This window comes from Phallusia mammillata, chromosome 6, assembly GCF_965637545.1.
Source record: "Phallusia mammillata chromosome 6, kaPhaMamm4.hap1.1, whole genome shotgun sequence".
NCBI classification, from domain to species: domain Eukaryota; kingdom Metazoa; phylum Chordata; class Ascidiacea; order Phlebobranchia; family Ascidiidae; genus Phallusia; species Phallusia mammillata.
The window spans coordinates 15,641,635-15,661,032 of NC_137257.1; the positions used below are offsets into that span (position 1 = coordinate 15,641,635).

Genomic DNA, 19,398 nt, shown 5'->3' on the forward strand with positions numbered 1-19,398 from the left:
TTTAGGCAAATTCATTTATAACAAAGCAAGCACGTCCTATCTATGCATTTACAAAACTTTTAAAGACCGTTGGAGTTTAGCATTAAGTTCGTGTTTTTGTTTGTGAATTCGACCGAGAGCTTTTTGCATACAGTGGTTTTGCATGAAGTTTATAACTCCACATGCAGCGAGACGACGCTACGCAGAATAACATGCTTAATTTGAGACAATCATTTGCGTACAGACTCTTAATTGCCGAAAAAGCGTTCCAAGATTTCACCAACAAGATTCGAGCTATGCTGTAGTCCTAAACAGGATAAACAATGCAAAAATATGGTACTAATAATAGATACTGTGTTTGGACGTGATTTGTGCACAAAACAACGAGTAGCATAAAAGTTACAGACAGATTGAAAAAAAAATAGGATTCAAGCTATACTGTAGTCCCTACCTGGCTAAACCATACACAAATATAATACTATTAATAGATATAGTTTCAGGGCGTGAATGTGTACGAAAATTTTTGGTGACTGATTAAAAATCCCTTGACTTTCAAATGGAAGTGACAGACTAGTTTAATTTCCGCTGGCCTGATGTAAGCCCAATACCATGTGGTTTTCTTGGAAAAACAACGCAAAATTGCCCGGGTCAAGTTGTAGTTAAGTTTGTTTTCAAAGTGTGCTTTGAAAGCCGCTTGCCTATCAATCATATCAGGTTACGTCAGAAAGGTAATGACTTACGTTTTGTTTTGACCTCCAAATAGAACTGAGCGCGGTAATTGACATGAGTGTTTGTTGTGTAAATATAAAAACGCGCCTTGAGCCAAATGCGCTGTCACAATTAAGGAAAAACAAAATCGGTCCGCAAACGGCCGTTTAGGATCGAAAGTCCTTGTCGAATATAAACCACAAACACCTACCTTTCGTTTTTCTTGCTTCGGAGCGGGTTCCGCTGATGGGATGTAAGGGGTTGTTCCAGGCTGTTGACAAAAACACAAACAGTTAATTAGTTGCAAAACTATATGCGCCCAATATGAAGATTTGACATGATGACCAAGGCGAGTTGAACAGCTCTTTAATCGTATGTGGTCAAGCAGGGCATATAAATTAAGAATAAAAACACATACAGTTACTTAGTTCCAACATTGTATGCGACCAAACACCATTAACGAGCCACACGAAGATATATGTTTCGATTTGACATGATGAAACCTTACCAAGGCAATTTGAACACCACTTTTACCGTATGTGGTCGCGCAGGCCATTAAAAATTAATATGTGCCTCATAAAACTGACTCACGATGGTCGATTTTTAAATAATTACTGCAATGGGATTAGCCCAATACAGGAGCCTGTGATCAGTATTTGCGGGCAATGGGAGTTTTAAGAATCGATAGATATTTCGTTGAAATATTTATGACAGATGAAAGCAGAAATTTGCGTTTGTAAGGAGCGCTGAATTTATTAGGTACTTTATTGCACTGACAATGCTTCAACGCCTCATACCTCTACACCTCATTGTTTTGGTAAAAGTTAGTCCCAAAGTATTTTTACAATAGTTAAAACACAAAAGTACGTATGGCCTGTTTTGCGGATCAATGCGTTTTTGTAAACCAGCTTAAAAAATGCGAAGTCAAAATCGTAAAATGGCTGATACATTGAAAATTCTGTATTTAGCATTTAGCCTACTTCAACACTTTGTAAAAGCGGTGGGTATTGTTAAAAGTTTCTTTTGCAAGTCTACCACAAAGAGCTGGGAAGCCAACTGTAACGTTAAAAAGGGTCCAATCAAGTCATTTTGGGAGGCAACAATAAAAGTGCAAAGTCACGCTGAGTCAAGTTTCCCGTTACGTTGATACAACAGCAATAAAAATGCAAAAGTGACATATTTTGTTGAAAGATGAGTACTTTAGTATTTAAAAGCATACAAGATTTATGGAACCTAAAAAATGCCATTTTCAAAGTCTTAGAACCACCAGACTGGTTTCAAAAGGTCAACGGTTTTGAAGGCCGGATGCCTAAAATATCGCTCTTTCGCAAGTATAATCTCCTCTTGATCGAAAAAAAGGTGGTGGTTTGCCTAATTTACATTTTAGTCTGCAATGCAACGGCAAGATAGGATCTCGCGGCATGATAACAAAGTCAACAGCAAGTCACATACGCCTGATGCCACAGTTGTACACAATTTTGCGGTGAAATTAGGTTGTGTAAGTTTATTTGACGAAAAAATGGTAAAATTTCATGAGAAAAAATCTCAGCACACACAAGGCGCTGACTGGTTTAATTAAAAATCTCTAACCCGCCGGCCATTATGCCTTTTGTGTGCTCGCGTGTCAATCACACCCAGAGTGAATGGAAAGGTAAACAGTCATCTCGAAAGGCTGAATAGAAGACTTGCTCTCATTTGAATCAACGTTATTCGCCCGTAGCGCAATAAATAACGGACAAATGTTACAATTACAAAACTGGCAAACGGTGTTTAAACACCAAAGAGGGAACTAAGCGAAACGACTGGGCTCAGGGCGTGGTCAAAACGGCCTGATGCAGACATTTTATGTGTCCCAAAATCATATATGCTGTATAAACACAGGAAAATCAAACAAATACATATTAAGGCTACTACATTTTACAAATACACATAGAAAATGTTTAACATGGGCAACAAAAACATTTATTGTTTACTGATACACGTTGTTTTAAAAGGAGAATATTTCGGGGTTTAAGGGGTAAAAATGGGTAAATTCTGTTAAAAGTTAGACAATTCTTTAGAAAACCTCACATTGCACCAACCAACAGAGCACATAACTCCTAGATGATGTACTTTAGTCAGTACAGCCGTTTTCAAATTTTTACGTTTTGGGGGCCTGCGGGTGAACTGCTGGGTCATTCGGGGTCAAACTCCAGGAGGATCAAATTTGGATTAATATGTAACATCAGTCCAAATTTTAATAAATTTGGAGCACCCTTTCTTGACCAAACGCGTTTAACAAACTAGCGTTAGACAGAAAAAAGAAAAAAAGAAAAAAAAAATACGGACAAAAACAATATGCGTCCCCTTCATAGAAGGGGACCCATAAATACACATAGAAAATGTTTAACATAGGCAACAAAAACATTTATTGTTTACTGATACACGTTGTTTTAAAAGGAGAAAATTGAACCTTTTCGAAAACAAAACATGTTAACGCCGTAAATGAATGCAAGATACCGAAGTAAAATGACCGCATTTCAGTTCAAAACACGAAACTTAAATCAAAATGTTAACGGCTAGTCACAGTTTAAGATTGCCTGCCTAGATATACCGTAATCGTCACGTTTATTCGAGAATTCGAAATTGCCCGTGTAACGTACGATTTCAAAGAACCGCCCAAATCAACGTTTTCATCAACACACAAAAGTACAAACAAAATTGGCAGAAAGGGTGTAAGAGTTTGTCCGCAAATGATTCAGATTCAGACCCTATACTATCAACAGACAACAGCACAAACGATACAAAAGTCGGCTTGGATTCGTTACACTTTCAAATTGCGAATGAAGCGAGAAGCCCAGTAACCCGAAACGGGCCCACCTGAGAAAAATTCAAAGGCCCATTATACAGTGACAGATCGGTTTTTAGTTACAATGGGTCTCGTGGCAATGTGAAATACATGTTCGGTCGCAAACCAGAAAGTGTCTGAAAGTTTCAGAGCCGGTCAGACACGGCTTGTCCGGTCTACAGGGAAACAAAAACATGGCTTTGGTCTATGTACCTCGCAATTGAGGCGTGTAATTAAAACAACCGCATTCGGTATGCCTCAACTCCCGGGGCGCATTAATAACACGCTTTTACTGATTCGTAACATCGATACCTTGTCAATTTGACCACAAAAAAGTAAAGGAAATCGCTTGTCATTTTTATCGATTTTGATATAGTTGACGTTTTTTACCCTTGACATGCTCCCAGTAAGCATCATAGCTATTTCGCAATGGCATATTTAAACTACATACTGTGACCTAGTAGGAGAAATTAGAACATGCAAGGACTAATTGCAGGCGTTCCCAAGGGGTAACAACAGCCACTGTGATTTAAATCCAGCGGCCTGTTATCAAGTTCAGGCATTGTGCATTCGAATACGTTAGCGACCTATATATGCTGCGACCAAACCAAAAAGGCCGCAATGATAGCATCTATATCAGATGACCGAAATCTTGCAAACGAGTGACACATGATACCAGTCTTGTTAAATGACTGCAGCATCGCTAAAAAGAAGTTTCTAGAAATCTCACCAGGGGCGCTGCATTAGACCTGATTAACGGGTCAATTCCATATCGCTAGAATATACTTGAAATGTTATAACTTATATTTTTTTGGTGGACATGTAGACGTCAAATCATTATTTTACCCAATGTTTTGCCACATCGATATTTCAACTAAATTAAAACAACACTTTAGTCTTGTCTGATTAATTGAACATTGCACAGTTTTTTAATCGCTACATAGATTTTAAATACCAAAAGTATTATTTTCCAACAGTTAAGATAATGATTCCTACCATTATTTTATATTCAAACCGCATTAATTGGTCCATTTTGGTCGTTACATGGATAAAAACATTAGTAAGGTAAACTTTACATAAGAACAAGTCAATTATGCTAACGGCTGTTTTTCCAGGGCGTGGAGCAAGGCACTACTATGATGGATTTTTTTACAATACAACTTCAACGCTCGAAAGTCCAGTGTACACAAACCAATTCGCCACAAAACAATACATCACTGCGGTTGGAATTACACATACGCACACTTACACACATACACATTCACGCAAACTCGCCACAACAGCATGGGCAGATAAATTAATCATGAAGGCTGCACGACTGGGTGAGTGGCTGATGAGAGAACCATTGAAATAAGGCTCTATTTACACAAAATAAATTTCCTGTTGTTCGCTGACACAAATTTCAATTGGACCGAGTGGCTTGGAGTGTTGTTTGCACGGCTCTATCTCTCAGGAGGAGCGCCCTTTCTCGTTTTCCTCCCACTCCTCCCAACATTCACAAGCAAGGAGCCAACGATTCGGCGTTCCAAAACGATTTATCATTACAGTATTGTTTTTTCAAAGGGATAAATATGGGCTTTTATGTCGAAGTGGCGCGCTCATAGCCCACTTAAAGAACATTTTCCCAGTCTTAATTTGAAACCGCGTTTATTCGATGTAAGGGCATGCACACCAAAACCGGTAGGACACATTTCTTGGTCTTGTACTACGCCACTTTCGCAAGAACTTAAGTAAATCTGCTGTTGTACAAAATTTTAAAAAATTACCTAAAATAAAATCCTAAACTACTGCGTACTGAGGTTACCCCAAATCCCAAAGTCCACCCGCAAGTGAAATGTTAATTTGGGTAATAATTAAACTGCAAGCATAATTCAATGTCCAAAAACTGTTGTCATGGCACGAAAAAAGGCGTCACATCTCCATTTTCAACAGCTAAACGCGACGCGTGCTGAGCATGGCGCGTACGGCGGTAATTAATTGAAATGTACGCAGAATAATCACGCGGCCTAGCACTTAATTGTGGCCCAAATTGTAAGGTTGGTTTTTGTATTGACCACAACCAGCTCGTGGCAGGGCCATCAAAGTCACCACAAAATTGTGTGGCCTGTGAAAATGGCCGAGGAACTTATTCATCACTGATGCCGCGTGCCACTTTCAACGAATTTTAATTGCTGGACATTTTAACGACGGCGCTATTTTTACCGACAACCTAGTAATATTACGCATGATAACAGGTCGGTCAAGGGAAATTTTTGTCCATTTCAAGCTGGTTTTACTAGACGTTCATCTATATCCAGACACGGAAATGAAAAGCGAGTGTATGTGGTGCGTTCAGGTAATATTAACACACAATTGATCAAACTGATCGTGCCTTCGGGCAATAGACACATTCACAATATAACCAACATAAACTAATTCCAATATGAATTGTGTTTACACGCAAATAAAGCGGTCCACTTGCATAAACTTATCACCTTGTTTCCGCGAAAACGTAATCGGCTTGCAAGAAAGGGGGTCCAGTCGGTAATTAATTAACGTAAAATGGAAACAGCAGCTATCCTATATGCTCAAACATGCGTTGTAAAGGCGAGAAAAGCCAAGTAACATTAAGTGTTGAAATTCTATCCCTCGCTGAAGTGAATGTGGTAATGTTGGCAAAAGAGACAAAGCAAACAACACAACATGCTCTAAGTGGCCGTGAGAAAGCAGACCGATTCGACTGTTTTTGGTGCAACAACACTGTTTTTCCATAAAAGCTAATGGGGTCAAATAGGGTACTCGACGTGAATGGGCTACTTCAACTGAATCGTGGTGTATTAGAGCTACACTGGCGCCCCACAAAGCGAAAGATAATTTTCCAGCGGGGTTATTACAATAAAAGCAGTTTGTAGTTATGCGTGCAATATTTGACTGGAATTTTGAATGTCAACATTAGAGCTACGTCAGTTTTGGAATTGCCTAACAATGTCAAACTTTTAATCGATATTGTAGTTTTGTCAACGAACTAAGTGACTGCCGTCCAAACATTAAAACACACATTATGACTGAAAACTGAATCGCTTTTCTACTTCATTTAAATAACGCAAAAAAATTACAAAAAAACTAATATATTTCAGAAGTTTTAACGTTATCGTTTTACAAGGCAATTGACAATACTTTGCTGAGTTGACCTAAAACGAAACACCGACAAATCAATCAAAACCTCATGACCAATAAACACAAAACAAACCGAGTATTGATTTTGTCCTGCTGTCTAGGTCAACTGGCAATGTCGAAATGCTGCCACAGCATCGAACAAATTGAAAAGGATTAAAATGATTAAAATCAATCACATAAAAAGGCTCCCTAGGACAGGTGAGGGGAATTCCCATGATGTAATTGCATTTAGATATGTCCAAAAGCAATCAGTGACAAAAAATAATTGCAAAAATGTAACAAAGCAATTTGTCACATAGAAGGCTAAAATTCTATTTTTATTCAGAAAGCTAAGATTACTATTTGACCCATAATGTTTTGGCAAAGAAAAATGCCATCTGACAACATTTTGATTGATGCCTGTTATTTTTTTGGTGGACTCATATTTACTGACTATGACCCGTAAGTTGACCTTTCTTGCCCTCAAGCATAGAAACAGTAGACCAGGAAATTCCAATTACATGCCCAAGTTGCTTTCTTTTAAAAATGTCATGACTTTTGAGTTGGATGTATTTGGCACAATTTGTTTTTAAACTATAATTTTGAAGACAAAATTTGTTTTGCTGAATTTTTTGAGTAAACTTTTAACCAAATTTTAATGAAAAAAACATTACTTCAAACATTTTCCGACAAACATTTAAATTAACAGCACAACATTGACCTATTTACAACTTTAAAATGTTGTATTGATATGGGGAGCATTTGGAACAACAAGGAAGCTTAACACAACAAACAAGTAAGACTATGTTTGCAAAAGACCACAGATAAACGTTTGATTATTCTTGGATGGGCAAGAAAGGGACAGTGAAAACAAATCTATTGATATACAAGAACTCAATCTGTCAACATAATAGAGCTTTGCGGCACACAGCATGGCAAAGCAATAATGCCCCGAATTCAACAACAACCTTTATTACTTGACTTCCTGTGTTAAACAAAGAAGCCATCAACAGATAAATGGCACAGACTCTTTTGTCATAAAGGTTGTTTTTCCACACAAAGGATCAGAATTCGGTTAAGTCCTTTTTATCACAATAAAGATAGAGGAAAATCTTTTCAAAAAACTAAACAGAACATTTTGTTTGAAACAAAACAAGTTACTTTTTTTAAATTACCCAGAAATGTATCTTAGTTACAGGTATACTTTTGGATAATAGCATAGTGGAGTAGCCCACCATAATTTGACAGTGATTAAAGGGCCATCCACCCATCTACACTTGTAATCTTCTACTCTGCACAGGTCATTAATCCTCTGCTTAGCAACAAATGTCAGTGGATAATCATGATTGTAATCACTAGTTTAGCTCTTGCCTTTCAAAATTGGGACACGGTTACTAGGTCAAAACTTAGTCAAACAAAAAAACTGTTATTTGCGAGTGAAGTGCAAAATAACCCTAGTAGTATTGTTTTGTGCAATATATATATAAATTAACAACCATGAAATTCATTTGGGAACAAATTTGATGTTAACAGTACTTGTAAATCTCGCTTTAAGTGACAATGTTTGCCTTAGCCAAACAAGACATGGAGCGTAGACAATTACCTTCTTTTTCAAAATTTCACATTTTCGGTGAATGCATATTTGCTTTCCTTTGGCACGATTGATGCAGTTCATACATGATCCACAATTCTCCTTACGCTGACATGGTCCACAATGCCCACATGCTTTTCGCTTCTTTCGAGAGTTCTGCAAAATATTGAATATATTTTCATAAGAAATGACTTAATATTAAATTTATGTACATCACCATCTGAGATGAACTTACTTTTTATCCTTTATAAAACATTAATTATTCATAAGCAACATTCTATTAAACTCCCTGAATGTTTGCACACTGAACTAAATATAAAAGTGCAGATAAATCTGATAACATTACCACTGAACATCACATATATTAGCATCACACAGAAGCTTGACACATCAATTAGTTATGGTGCCTCTTTAGTTTGACAGCAAGGAAAATTTACCGAACATAATAATGCTAAAAATAGAATAAAAATGTTTTGGATGTTACCAATTTAAGAAAACACGTACATTTATATCTCCACGAGGGTCCATGTCTGATCCATTGCTTGGATTAGTGGCTGGAGATGGGACAAGACCTTTTCGATCTGTAAATAACATGAATTAATTAACTAAGTTAAAATACTGTATTTTACATAAAATACTGTATTTTTCAACAAAGTTAGTATATTGAAGAAGTATTACCTGTGTGCCCTGACAATAGCGATGGAAATGGTGGCCTTAACGACGCATCAGAACCCATGCCGTACCCAGCAAGTGGTGAACTTCCACGATGATGCAATCCCGGAAACCTACATGACAAACCAAAGTTTGGTCACAAAAGTTCACAGCAAAAAACAGTTTTACAAGGCAATTGACATTTGAATTCAACAGGCGTATTAACAGCCCGAAAATTAATCACAAGGAAATCTAGTCAAACATCATGCCTCATTAAGGAAACACAATTGAAATGTAATGCCAAGTAAGAAGACCAGAATGCTTGGAAACAAAATTGTACATCAAGGGTTAAAAAGTATTTTAAGTAGTTGAGAGTACACAACAAATGGCACTGTAAGCAGAATGTCATTACAGCTGAGAAAGCAACACTTAACATTTTATAGAATACTTTTAGTCCAGTTGGTTTTGAATAATTGATAAGATTGTCAGTTGTGAGCCACTGAAATGGGAAAGCAAATCTAGTTATAACACATGAGGGCTTCTATAGCTTTAAAGCACAATGCATTATGGCATCAAAGCTTTTGCAGAACACACAACTACATTTTGTAATGCAAACAAGGGCATTCATTCCAATTGTCCATGCATGAGCATAAAATTGACACCGAAGTATTTGAGTGTTACTAGGTAACGTATAAAGTGTAACAAAACATTGTTTGTGCTGTACAAAAGTTTACCTTGTCATCATGTGTGGATTAAATAGAAGGTTTCTGTCGGTCATGGATTGGCTTGGTGGTAAATGCATGGGCAAAGGGTTGGAAAATCCAGGATAGGAAGGCGACGGGAATAGAGGAGACTGCGTCTGGGGTTGAATGCCGGATTGCCCGTAGTTCAAAAGGCCGGGATTCGTCCTTGGTGTTATGTGCAAAGGGTGGGTTGCAGCATGGTAGGGATGCGACCCTAGCATGCCTGATCCAAAGAGAGACTGGCCGATATCGTTGATCCCGCCAAACGGAAGGGACGATGCACTACTTGTTGGATTTGGGAACATACTGTCACGATTGTAGGGGTTTCCGAGGCCTGAACTGCCATCGTAAGGTGGCACATAGGACTGTGGGTACAAAGATTGCGTGGCTGCAGAGCCGGGATCAGCACCATGCGTGGATGGCGAGTAACCAACAGCTGGTACAGGTGGTACACTTTGCATGGTACCAGATAAATGGTCGGATAACTTACGACCTGCGTCTTTCATTACAGATACATTGTTATTTAAGTTCATGTGCTTTCATCGTTTACGAAAATATTTGAAGCGCTTGTTTTGACCGTCTACTGTTGAAAATCAGTGAAGCGATTCTGGTGCCTTGACGTCGATAATAATACGTGTATGACGGGCTGTCAGCAACGTAATCCATCAGTTACGATCACAAACTGACAATTCATTGTGCACGAGCTACAGTGTTCAGAAAAATAAATAAAACCCCTAACCTTTAATAAGTAAAATAAATATCAATAAGATTACCAGAATAAAACCTTATCTTTACGTTTTACTTTGAATTTCGTACTTGTGTTTGCACCACAAAACATCTGTTACAGAGAGAAACACACTGCAGCGAACTAGAGCTAATGCATGTTTAATGCTTCTGTGCTATTTGCAATGAGTACTTGTTTTCTCACGTGCTTGTCAGGCTTTTCAACAAATTACTGTCCTTTTCCATTGACTTCATTTAGCTCACTTCCAGTGACACCTCACAATACAAACTGTTCTGGGCTGCCAATACAGGTAACGGTAAAAGCGGGGAAAAGTTCCCATCATAACCACACCTATCCGTTGCGCGCTTGTTTTAGTGTTAACATCGCATTGTAGTTCCTAACGTGCGACCATCTCAATTTCAACAGGCACAAGTCAGTTATAACAACAAAACAATGTCAAACGTCACCCAATCGCCGATACTCCAATGATTTGCCAAGTTGGTCATTCAATGAGCACAGCGAACCGCTTGGCCAAACAAAACATTGGCCAAGTTTGTTGTCAGTCAACCTTCTAAATCTGATTATCCCTGCCACAGAGCAAATAAGATAACTCGACAACTTTTCTCAATGACGACAAGTTCGGCGAAAGTGCCAGCGGTGTGGCACGATTGGACAGTGGGGGAAAAAATCGAAGATGACAATAATAGCTTAACGCAACCTTTAGCATACACCAAAACAAACTAACAAAATTGCGCGCTTTTGGTTAATGTTTAACTGGGTCCAGCTACAAACAAAACTCGTTCTTTATATTTCGTGTTTAGCAATGTTGACTTTTGCCATGCAACTAACCGAAAAGGCAATAAAGCCACACAGATCAATGATGCTACAACAAACAATCGGGTCTTAGACTTGTTTCAAGCCCACAACTCAGCAAAGAGGCCAATCTTTTAATGACACGAGCAAATAAATGATTGTAGAACTGGCTCGTTTGCTCTTAACCATACAACTGTTCTGTAACACGGCCGCAATGAATAAGATTATAAACAGTGGGCCACTCCTTTGAGCAAAGCTTTACAGTGAAACCTAATCACTGGTTAATGCTTATACGTGAACAGGCAAAAGAGAAAACGCGAGATTGAGTTGCGAATCAAACCTTTATTGATTTTGCTGTTGTTTTTCACAAGCTCTCTGTGTACACAGCACTCACTGCGCCTTTGTGACAAAAAGCACTTAAAACAGGCCTAGAAGAAAAGGTCGAGCTCTAGCAAAAAGGCAATTCAACTCACTACAACACTGATGCCTTAATGCGGAAAATGTCTGACACGCAAAAACCTCATTGTGTTGACAGAAAAGCGATGGACATTTGCAGTTAATCATCCCTAGAAAACAGCATGTGCCATATGTCACATCACATAGCTCCATTGAATGGGGTTCCTCTCCCTGCCCTGCAAGTCTGCTTTTTCCCACGGACAATCGATTGCGACATGATCTATACACTGCAGCTACGAGCTACGCAACATTGTGGTTTTAAATGTCGTTGCCAATCCTAATTAGGCGACGTAGTTTGATACATTTCTTTCCAATTTCGAAGGGTTCAAAGATCACTACGTTTCTAGTAAACAAACGGTATTTTAACTTACACTGTAGTATTCTTGGCCAATTTTTACGCAGCGTCACTATAGAAACAAACTAAACAAGTCTAAATACTAACTGTATATTTATAAACCAAAAAAGTGCTAAATATATCCTCTATCACATGGCGTAATCCTATATAGAGCACGCAAAATACTGTGAAAACGACGCAATACGCATTTTGGATGCCGCGTGAGTTATATCAGTGGCGTCCCCCAACTCTCTGACGCAATCACGTTCGTCATCAAGTATCTTCCGCTGCGTGACCGAATTGGACACGTACGGAAATAAGCAGTTGCCAACACAGATTGGCGGCCCTGACTCACTGAGAAAGCAACTGCGCAGAAGGTAAGTCATAAGACATGTACAAACATACCAAATTATCAGGAACTGGGCTCTATTCGGGAAAATTTGAATGGTCATAAATATCAAAACGTTATTTTATGCTGATTCATACTGATATATACAATTTCAGTTTAAAGCCGAATTCCTTAACACTGAATGGTCTGAAACTTAGAACTGTTTATTTTAAGAATACCAAGCCCTTGAACTAAGATTCTACTTGCATTCTCTGCCTTGCCGTTTTCGTCTAATGACATACCTGTTTTGTTTTCTTATCAAGCAGCACGACTGCTCGCTCAGGTACTTTTTCCAAACTTGCAACACTAGCTTTTTTGACCACTAATTGCGGCCTTCACATCCAAATCTATGCTTGAAATCTCAAATGAGCACACTCACTTACAATAGGGTCAACATGAAAACCAGGTCTCCATAACCGCTTCCCGCTGGGGGCTACATCTATGCTCAAGCATTTGCCCCCGGGGCGCAGTTAGCCATTTTCTGTAGCCATTGTGTTGACATGCCGTGACCCAGTTATCGAGTACTAACAATGGCATGCAACTACTATTTGGCAATTGACTGCACAATAGACACAATAGAGAATTTGAACACCCAATCGAGAGGCACTGCAGCCATTTTGACGAAACAATGGCAGACTCTCGCCGAAGGCTACAGCGAAAAAGGCAATGCAAATGGAAAACAACAAGATTGTTATGTTGTTGTTTGTGTGCAAAGGAAGTGCGAAAAATATTTACAAAAACAAAATATGTACACGTATATACCGCGCACCTACTTTTTGTCTAAATATTTTCGAAAATATGCTAATCGGATTTAATAAAAACCTCAATAGGTTTGAACCCATTTGCCATCTGGAACAGAAAATCTGATGAGTCAGCACGTTTCCGTCATACGAAACATAGCACAGTATATGAAACAAACACACGTTTCGTACACGCTTGTGTGATGTATAACATTAAGCTACATAGTATGATTAAAGACATGTATTTTGGATCATATCCTCATCAAGCCTTTTTCACAGGATATATTGCTGGATAATTTCCGCAAATAAAGCCATCAGAGAATTTAGAACAATTGTAGCAGATATTTTTGACGTTTCTTGAAGTTAAAAAATGCACAAATCCATTTACATCGGCTAGAACAACAAACCTAAGCCCACAAGATCTTGTCAAACCAGTAAGAAGTTACACCGTAGGTTTTGACATATTGTACCGTTTGTCGTATTCACATCGCTCACATCCGGGTCACTTCGAAACATAAACACAAGTCATGGAAATAGCCTGGATAGCGTGCAGTGATACCGAGCCAGATACTTCCGACAAACTAAGTGCGCCAATGGACATACGTGCACAGGCAAACGGAAATGCGTCCATAAATGTCCTGTTATTGGTAAACAACCTGTGTATTCCTCTCAAGACTTTTACAACTGAAAAATACAAATAACATAGAAATTGATGCCTTCAAACACTACAGTTGGTTTGCATAGATGATTTCAATTTTTGGGATTGTTTGGTATGACATTTCTGCGTATCTGTAAGTCCTACTGTATCACTGATGTCAACTGTAGGTTTTATAAAACTCCCAATGCCAGGTGTATATCAAGCAACGTACAAAGAACAACATACATAAAAGTTCTCTTTCACTTACAAAACATTTTTAGGGACAGTGTGTAATTTTAATCAGAAAGAACTTTTAAGTAGTGATGTACCGAATCGGCGAAATTTCGATTCGGCCGAAACCGAATATTCGGCGGTTTTGCCGAATAAATTCGGCCGAATCAACCGAATCATTTATGACGTCACGCGAAGTCGAACGCTGCGCATTTGACATGAAAACATAAGTTTTTCCACCAGGCAATTAGTGTAGAATGGTTGTGTTTCGTCCTAATTTTAGTTCTGTGGGGTTTAACATTGCCTCAAGCATGATTTCCAAACAGACAATGAATTACTGATTTTTGCCTGCAGTGGCAAAAACGTTACTGTGTTAAAAATATAGTAATTGAGGCAATTTTCGTTGGTAATGCCCCCAAAAAAACACGTTTAACGCTTTAAATGTGGGTTTGTAAAAGATTCGGTTTCGGCCGAATCGCAACAAATTATTCGGCCGAAACCGAATCTTTGGAAAAGTGGCCGATTCGCAAACCGAATATTCGGTACAACTCTACTTTTAAGTGACCGCTGAGCAACGATTTTTAATTAATCCGTTTGCGAAAACGTATAATTAAACTCAATCAAGTCAATTAAACAACTTTATTTAAATTGAAAACAAGAAATAGCAAGGATAGAATTTTCGTATTTTATTTCCAGGAAGAGCAAAAAAACTTAAATATTACCACTCTGAGAGAAGTCTGACACAAATCAAAAGAATGAGGGCAAGGCCAGTTATTGTACAAGATTTCATAACCAGAGGTTTACCACATCTCACTGACAGCTCTTCGGCGAAAGAACGATTTCCGAAGTGCAGAAAGTCGTTTCACTGTTTTCCACGAAATTGACGTTTCTCATTATCTCAAGAGTAGTTCAATTCGAGCTTAACATTTTAGTCCTTGTGCTTGTGCACAACACGACAAAATGCAAACGTAAACAAATTCACAAGATGTATTTTGACTGACTGACAGTACATCAACAGACACCGCAAATTAGCATTTGATTTAGCATACAGCCGAATACCGATAAATAAACTCTTTTTTGAAATCCATGTGACATCATGAAGTTGTTTTGTTTGCAAGAACGTTAATTTCAACACAATACTTACATTATCTCAGTTGTTTTTATCTTTTTTTATTTAGAAATATCGATTCAAAACGTTGCATACCAGCTTTGAAAATATGACACACAGAATTGCAAGCACCATAAACTTGACTGTCGTTTTTTACAGAAACGGACAAGACCTTCTGCTCTATGTCATCTGTGATAACGCACAATCAGTTACGAAATTACAAAGAGCATTTAATTTCTGCTGATGCTGTATGATAAAAAAGAATAAGTTTTGCTGATGTCGCAAAATTATAGCCTACCAACAAGGAGGTATTCGTTTTACAGTATACCGAATTTACCAAACTAGCGGTCAAATATTGGCTGAAAAATAAACGGCGATGCGAAGTGTTGTGACGTCTGTGGCTGTGTGAAATAGTGAGACGGAACTACAAACGTTTGAGATACAATGTGGGATAAAATAATAGCGGTTTCTGTTAGCGGTTACAAAGCCTATGATAAAATTTCAAACAAATAGAATCTATTTGAATAAGTAATCGAAGATGTCATTTAGGCAAAATTTATATCTTTTAATTATCTTTACTGACTGATTGTGTTTCGCGGAGATTATTTTTCATTATCGGTTGTTCATTATCATACATGAAATCGATACTAGCTTTATACATCCCTATCGACATAATCGAAAAAAATGCTAAGCTAATATCCCCCATGCGGAGATTGACGCAACAAAATGCACATCTTTTTAAACTTTGATTTAATTTAAGCAAAAAGTAAAAACGGCACACCAAATCTTTCAGTGCTAGAAGCGCTACAAGAATGTTTTCAACATGCAGGTTTTACAAAACGGAATAACTTTTTAAAAAAATAAAAAATAAAAAGCATTTTTTTACAAAAAAACGTCACCTTAAACATGTTTAGGGTCATAGTTCAAGCGGTAACATACATAAGACGACTATCTTCGTTATCGCGCATGGCCCAACCTTAGCAAACAGGTAAAACGTTTGATTACATTTGATTTTAGCGCGCCCTGTATAGTAAGATTGATTTTCACGCGCTCTGTGGGAAAAAGACAATCGATTTGTCTGTTTTTGTCTGGAAATAACTAAATGTCGGGATTACACCCTCATTGCGAAGCATGAATTATCGTAATGTGGGAATGGCTCCAAAAAATCAATGCAAATTCTTGACATAATGGAAACAAAACCGATGGCATCCACACCAAGACATTTGCTAATTGCGTTAGTTTGTCATGCAATTTCCTTGCTAGCGAAGATGAATGACTGGGACCTCGTAAGACGTCATTTCTTAAGCTAAGTTTGCTGCAGTTTGTTGTTGTTACTATGTTAAAGTCCACAAATCGATTTGTTGAAACAATTCTGCTGATAAATAAAGAAACGTGGCCCGATTACCTATTCAAAAAAACCTTTAAATGTCACCTTTTTTTAAAATAATAAACAACATAGTTTACGTTTATTAAACTTTTAAAGTGTTTGATGACCAAACCAAATCCACTAAAAATGTTTAGCAAAAACTTTTTTTTTAAATACCTTCCTAATCAATGCTCGCTAGATTGACATATTCACGGAAATGAATATAATCATACAATGCTTCATTCTAAAATGACTGCAATAACTGCAACTCACCTTTGTTTGGCATTTTTTGGTCTCCCAGTGCTCTACATAGCACGATCTGAAAAACTGCCAAACGTTGCCAAAATCAAAAAGTCATCCATTCCCTGTTGGTATATTTGGCTGTTGACTAACGCTTTTTCTTTTGTTTTTTCCCACACCTTAACTGCTCTGCACGGGACATGTACTTACAACAGTTTGCAGTAATTGTTGCTGCATCGTTTGAAGTGGTGTGTAATATCCTGTCACTTGCAAACACTGCCCAGTGCACTACCGGTCCTGGTGACTCATACAAAGTGATTAGCTTTCATAACGCGTACTGTCACATCTGTAACCTAAGCACACCGAATGTTTATACAGTATGACTGGCATAAAACAGGCCGCGTATAGGTACTATAGGATTCAATTTGCTTTGTTCTTAGCATTTTGCGTCCTCAAACCTTACTTAGACGAGTCACATCACTGCATACTGGCCAAGCCATAGTGCAAATGTAGAGCGCATTGCATACACAATACAGGAAACGCATCACAGGAAAATATTGGAGCAATTAACAAGACGCTTTGCTGGTGCGGCTCGCCACTCAGTCGGCCAAGCACGGGCCATAGAAATAGCGAGCCAGAAAGATCGGAATTCGCAAATTTGATTCTGGGCAGCGTGGGAATTGATTCCACTGGTGCGAGTGCCACCATATTTGATATGTTTTCATCACAGTAATTCGGTCACAGTCAAACAGAACACTAGCGAAATTGGAGATTTCGTTGCTAAAGAGCGACAGGGCTATGAAAGATTCATGTCCTGATAAGATTTAAGTATGTGTTTTGTTTATTATCATTCAAACCTGCAGTATTGTAAAACTTGTCACTGAGGGTGGCTCAGTCATTTCAATAGCTCCGACCTTTCAAACAAAGTAAAAGGTCGCACAATATGCAAATAAGGTGATTTTCATACCAGCCGTTGGCAGTGACTTTGGATTTGCGCATGCAGGCAATGCGATGTATGATAACAAAATAATACCAGGTTCTTGTATTGCCAAAAATATATATTTTGTATTCAGTTTACACATAACTGCATTTACTAAACTCCATGTCGTTTTAATTTATATAGTTTGTATTACAATGAATTTGAGTCCAATACGGCTGTATGTAGGCAACTAACAAGAAAGGAAACAAACTATTGGAGTTGCCCAGTGGATATATGAAGACACCTGTGCATGTTGCAATTGTGCACCTTGCAAGGCAATTTAATGACAAACTCATCCAGATTAGTAACGGCGACCCGCTCGTGTGAGAGTGACAAGTGATGGGATATTTTCCTCAGATGCCATTTTACGATAATAAGGTATCCATTACAGCGGAATTCAGCCCCTCGGGCCTGTAGGCAATTGAAATCTAATGAAAATTGGCCAGCTACTATAATTAGCAGGAGCCTCTGCAGGCGAAGTGTTGCCGGATAACGATCAAAAAGTGAATGTTGCTTTGTCATTTTTTCAATAGATCTTGCCGCGGCCACGTCGAGCACCGTCTGTCAATCAAAAGGCGAGAAAATATACCAGCCTCGTTTGAAGGTGTTTGAAGGTGTTTGAAGGTGTTTGAAGACTGAAAGCAAATGTATGTGCTTGCTAATTTCTTTCATTACATAACGCCACAAATTCAAACGTTTTCGTGGTCAAGGAACCTGCTGTGTGAGTGTGTGGTTAGACATTCGCTATTTGTTTCTGCAAAGGCGCCAATGGTAAACGATTGCAATGCTATAATTATGTCAGATTTGAAAAGGATTATGTGAAAAATATACTTGTCACAAATTTGCCAGATCAAACTAGCCATGCACAATTTTCCGCAAACGACCTCATGTACATAACGCTTATTAGGCATGTTTAAAACAAAACAACTAATGCTAAATCACCAAAATCTGCGCTTACTTTGTGAACAACTGTTTAAAACTAATAACTTCTCAAAATAAACATTTCTCATTGAAGGTTAAAAAGTCCCAAAATCCCTGTTTTTAATAACCTTACTTAAAGACGGCCTGAAAATGCATTTTTAGTCAAAGCTACAAAAGCTTGTGTCAATTGTGAAATCATCTATTACATGCATTTCTATTAACATTGAGAAAAAATGTGTCTTATAACGGCAAAATTGATGTATCGTTTATTGTGGTGATGCACAGATTTAAACGGCGTTAGTAATCTGACATTTCAACAAAGAAATTGAAACAAGTTGTATCACAATTTCTCGTTTTGACAACGATCTTTTTACATGCTGAAAAAATGCATTAGTTTGTGTACACCGAAATAACAATCTTCATTCGATAAAAACTAAATCCAAAACAGATCATACCTAAAATCGATTGTTTACATTTAAAAGCAACTTTAAGAAAACCGCTTTTCGCAAAATGACATACAACATCAAACTATGAACGCAACGTTATATTAATGTTGTTCAGTGTATGCATTCCAGCATCTACTTTACCTGTTTCCTTGATCTGCAATATCTCACATAAGTGAATTAACTCCATTGCAAAAAATGCCACTATCAATACGATAAACATTAGACCAATCAAAATATTCAGTCCAAACTGTCATTTAAACAGCTACTACAAAAACAAATACGTTTCGCTGACCTAAATATTTAATCACAGGTGAAAAAGCGTACACTTGTCAGAAAGGAAGTCTTTCATCACTTGAGCCACTGACGCATATCCAGCAAAAA

At 38.0% G+C, this 19,398-nt stretch overlaps 1 protein-coding gene across 1 annotated transcript in view; it reads right to left on the reverse strand.

The window, feature by feature from the left end:
* The window catches only part of LOC145232154 (uncharacterized), a 29,836-nt gene extending 19,440 nt beyond the window's left edge, over window positions 1-10,396 (reverse strand). The window contains exons 1-5 of the mRNA XM_080096676.1: window positions 9,626-10,396; window positions 8,919-9,025; window positions 8,745-8,821; window positions 8,253-8,396; window positions 899-958 (exon numbers count right to left, since the gene is read on the reverse strand). Of these exons, the coding sequence (XP_079952802.1) occupies window positions 899-958; window positions 8,253-8,396; window positions 8,745-8,821; window positions 8,919-9,025; window positions 9,626-10,167 (930 nt within the window). The 5' untranslated portion in view covers window positions 10,168-10,396. The remainder of the gene's footprint in view (window positions 1-898; window positions 959-8,252; window positions 8,397-8,744; window positions 8,822-8,918; window positions 9,026-9,625) is intronic.
* Window positions 10,397-19,398: the final 9,002 nt, after the last annotated feature.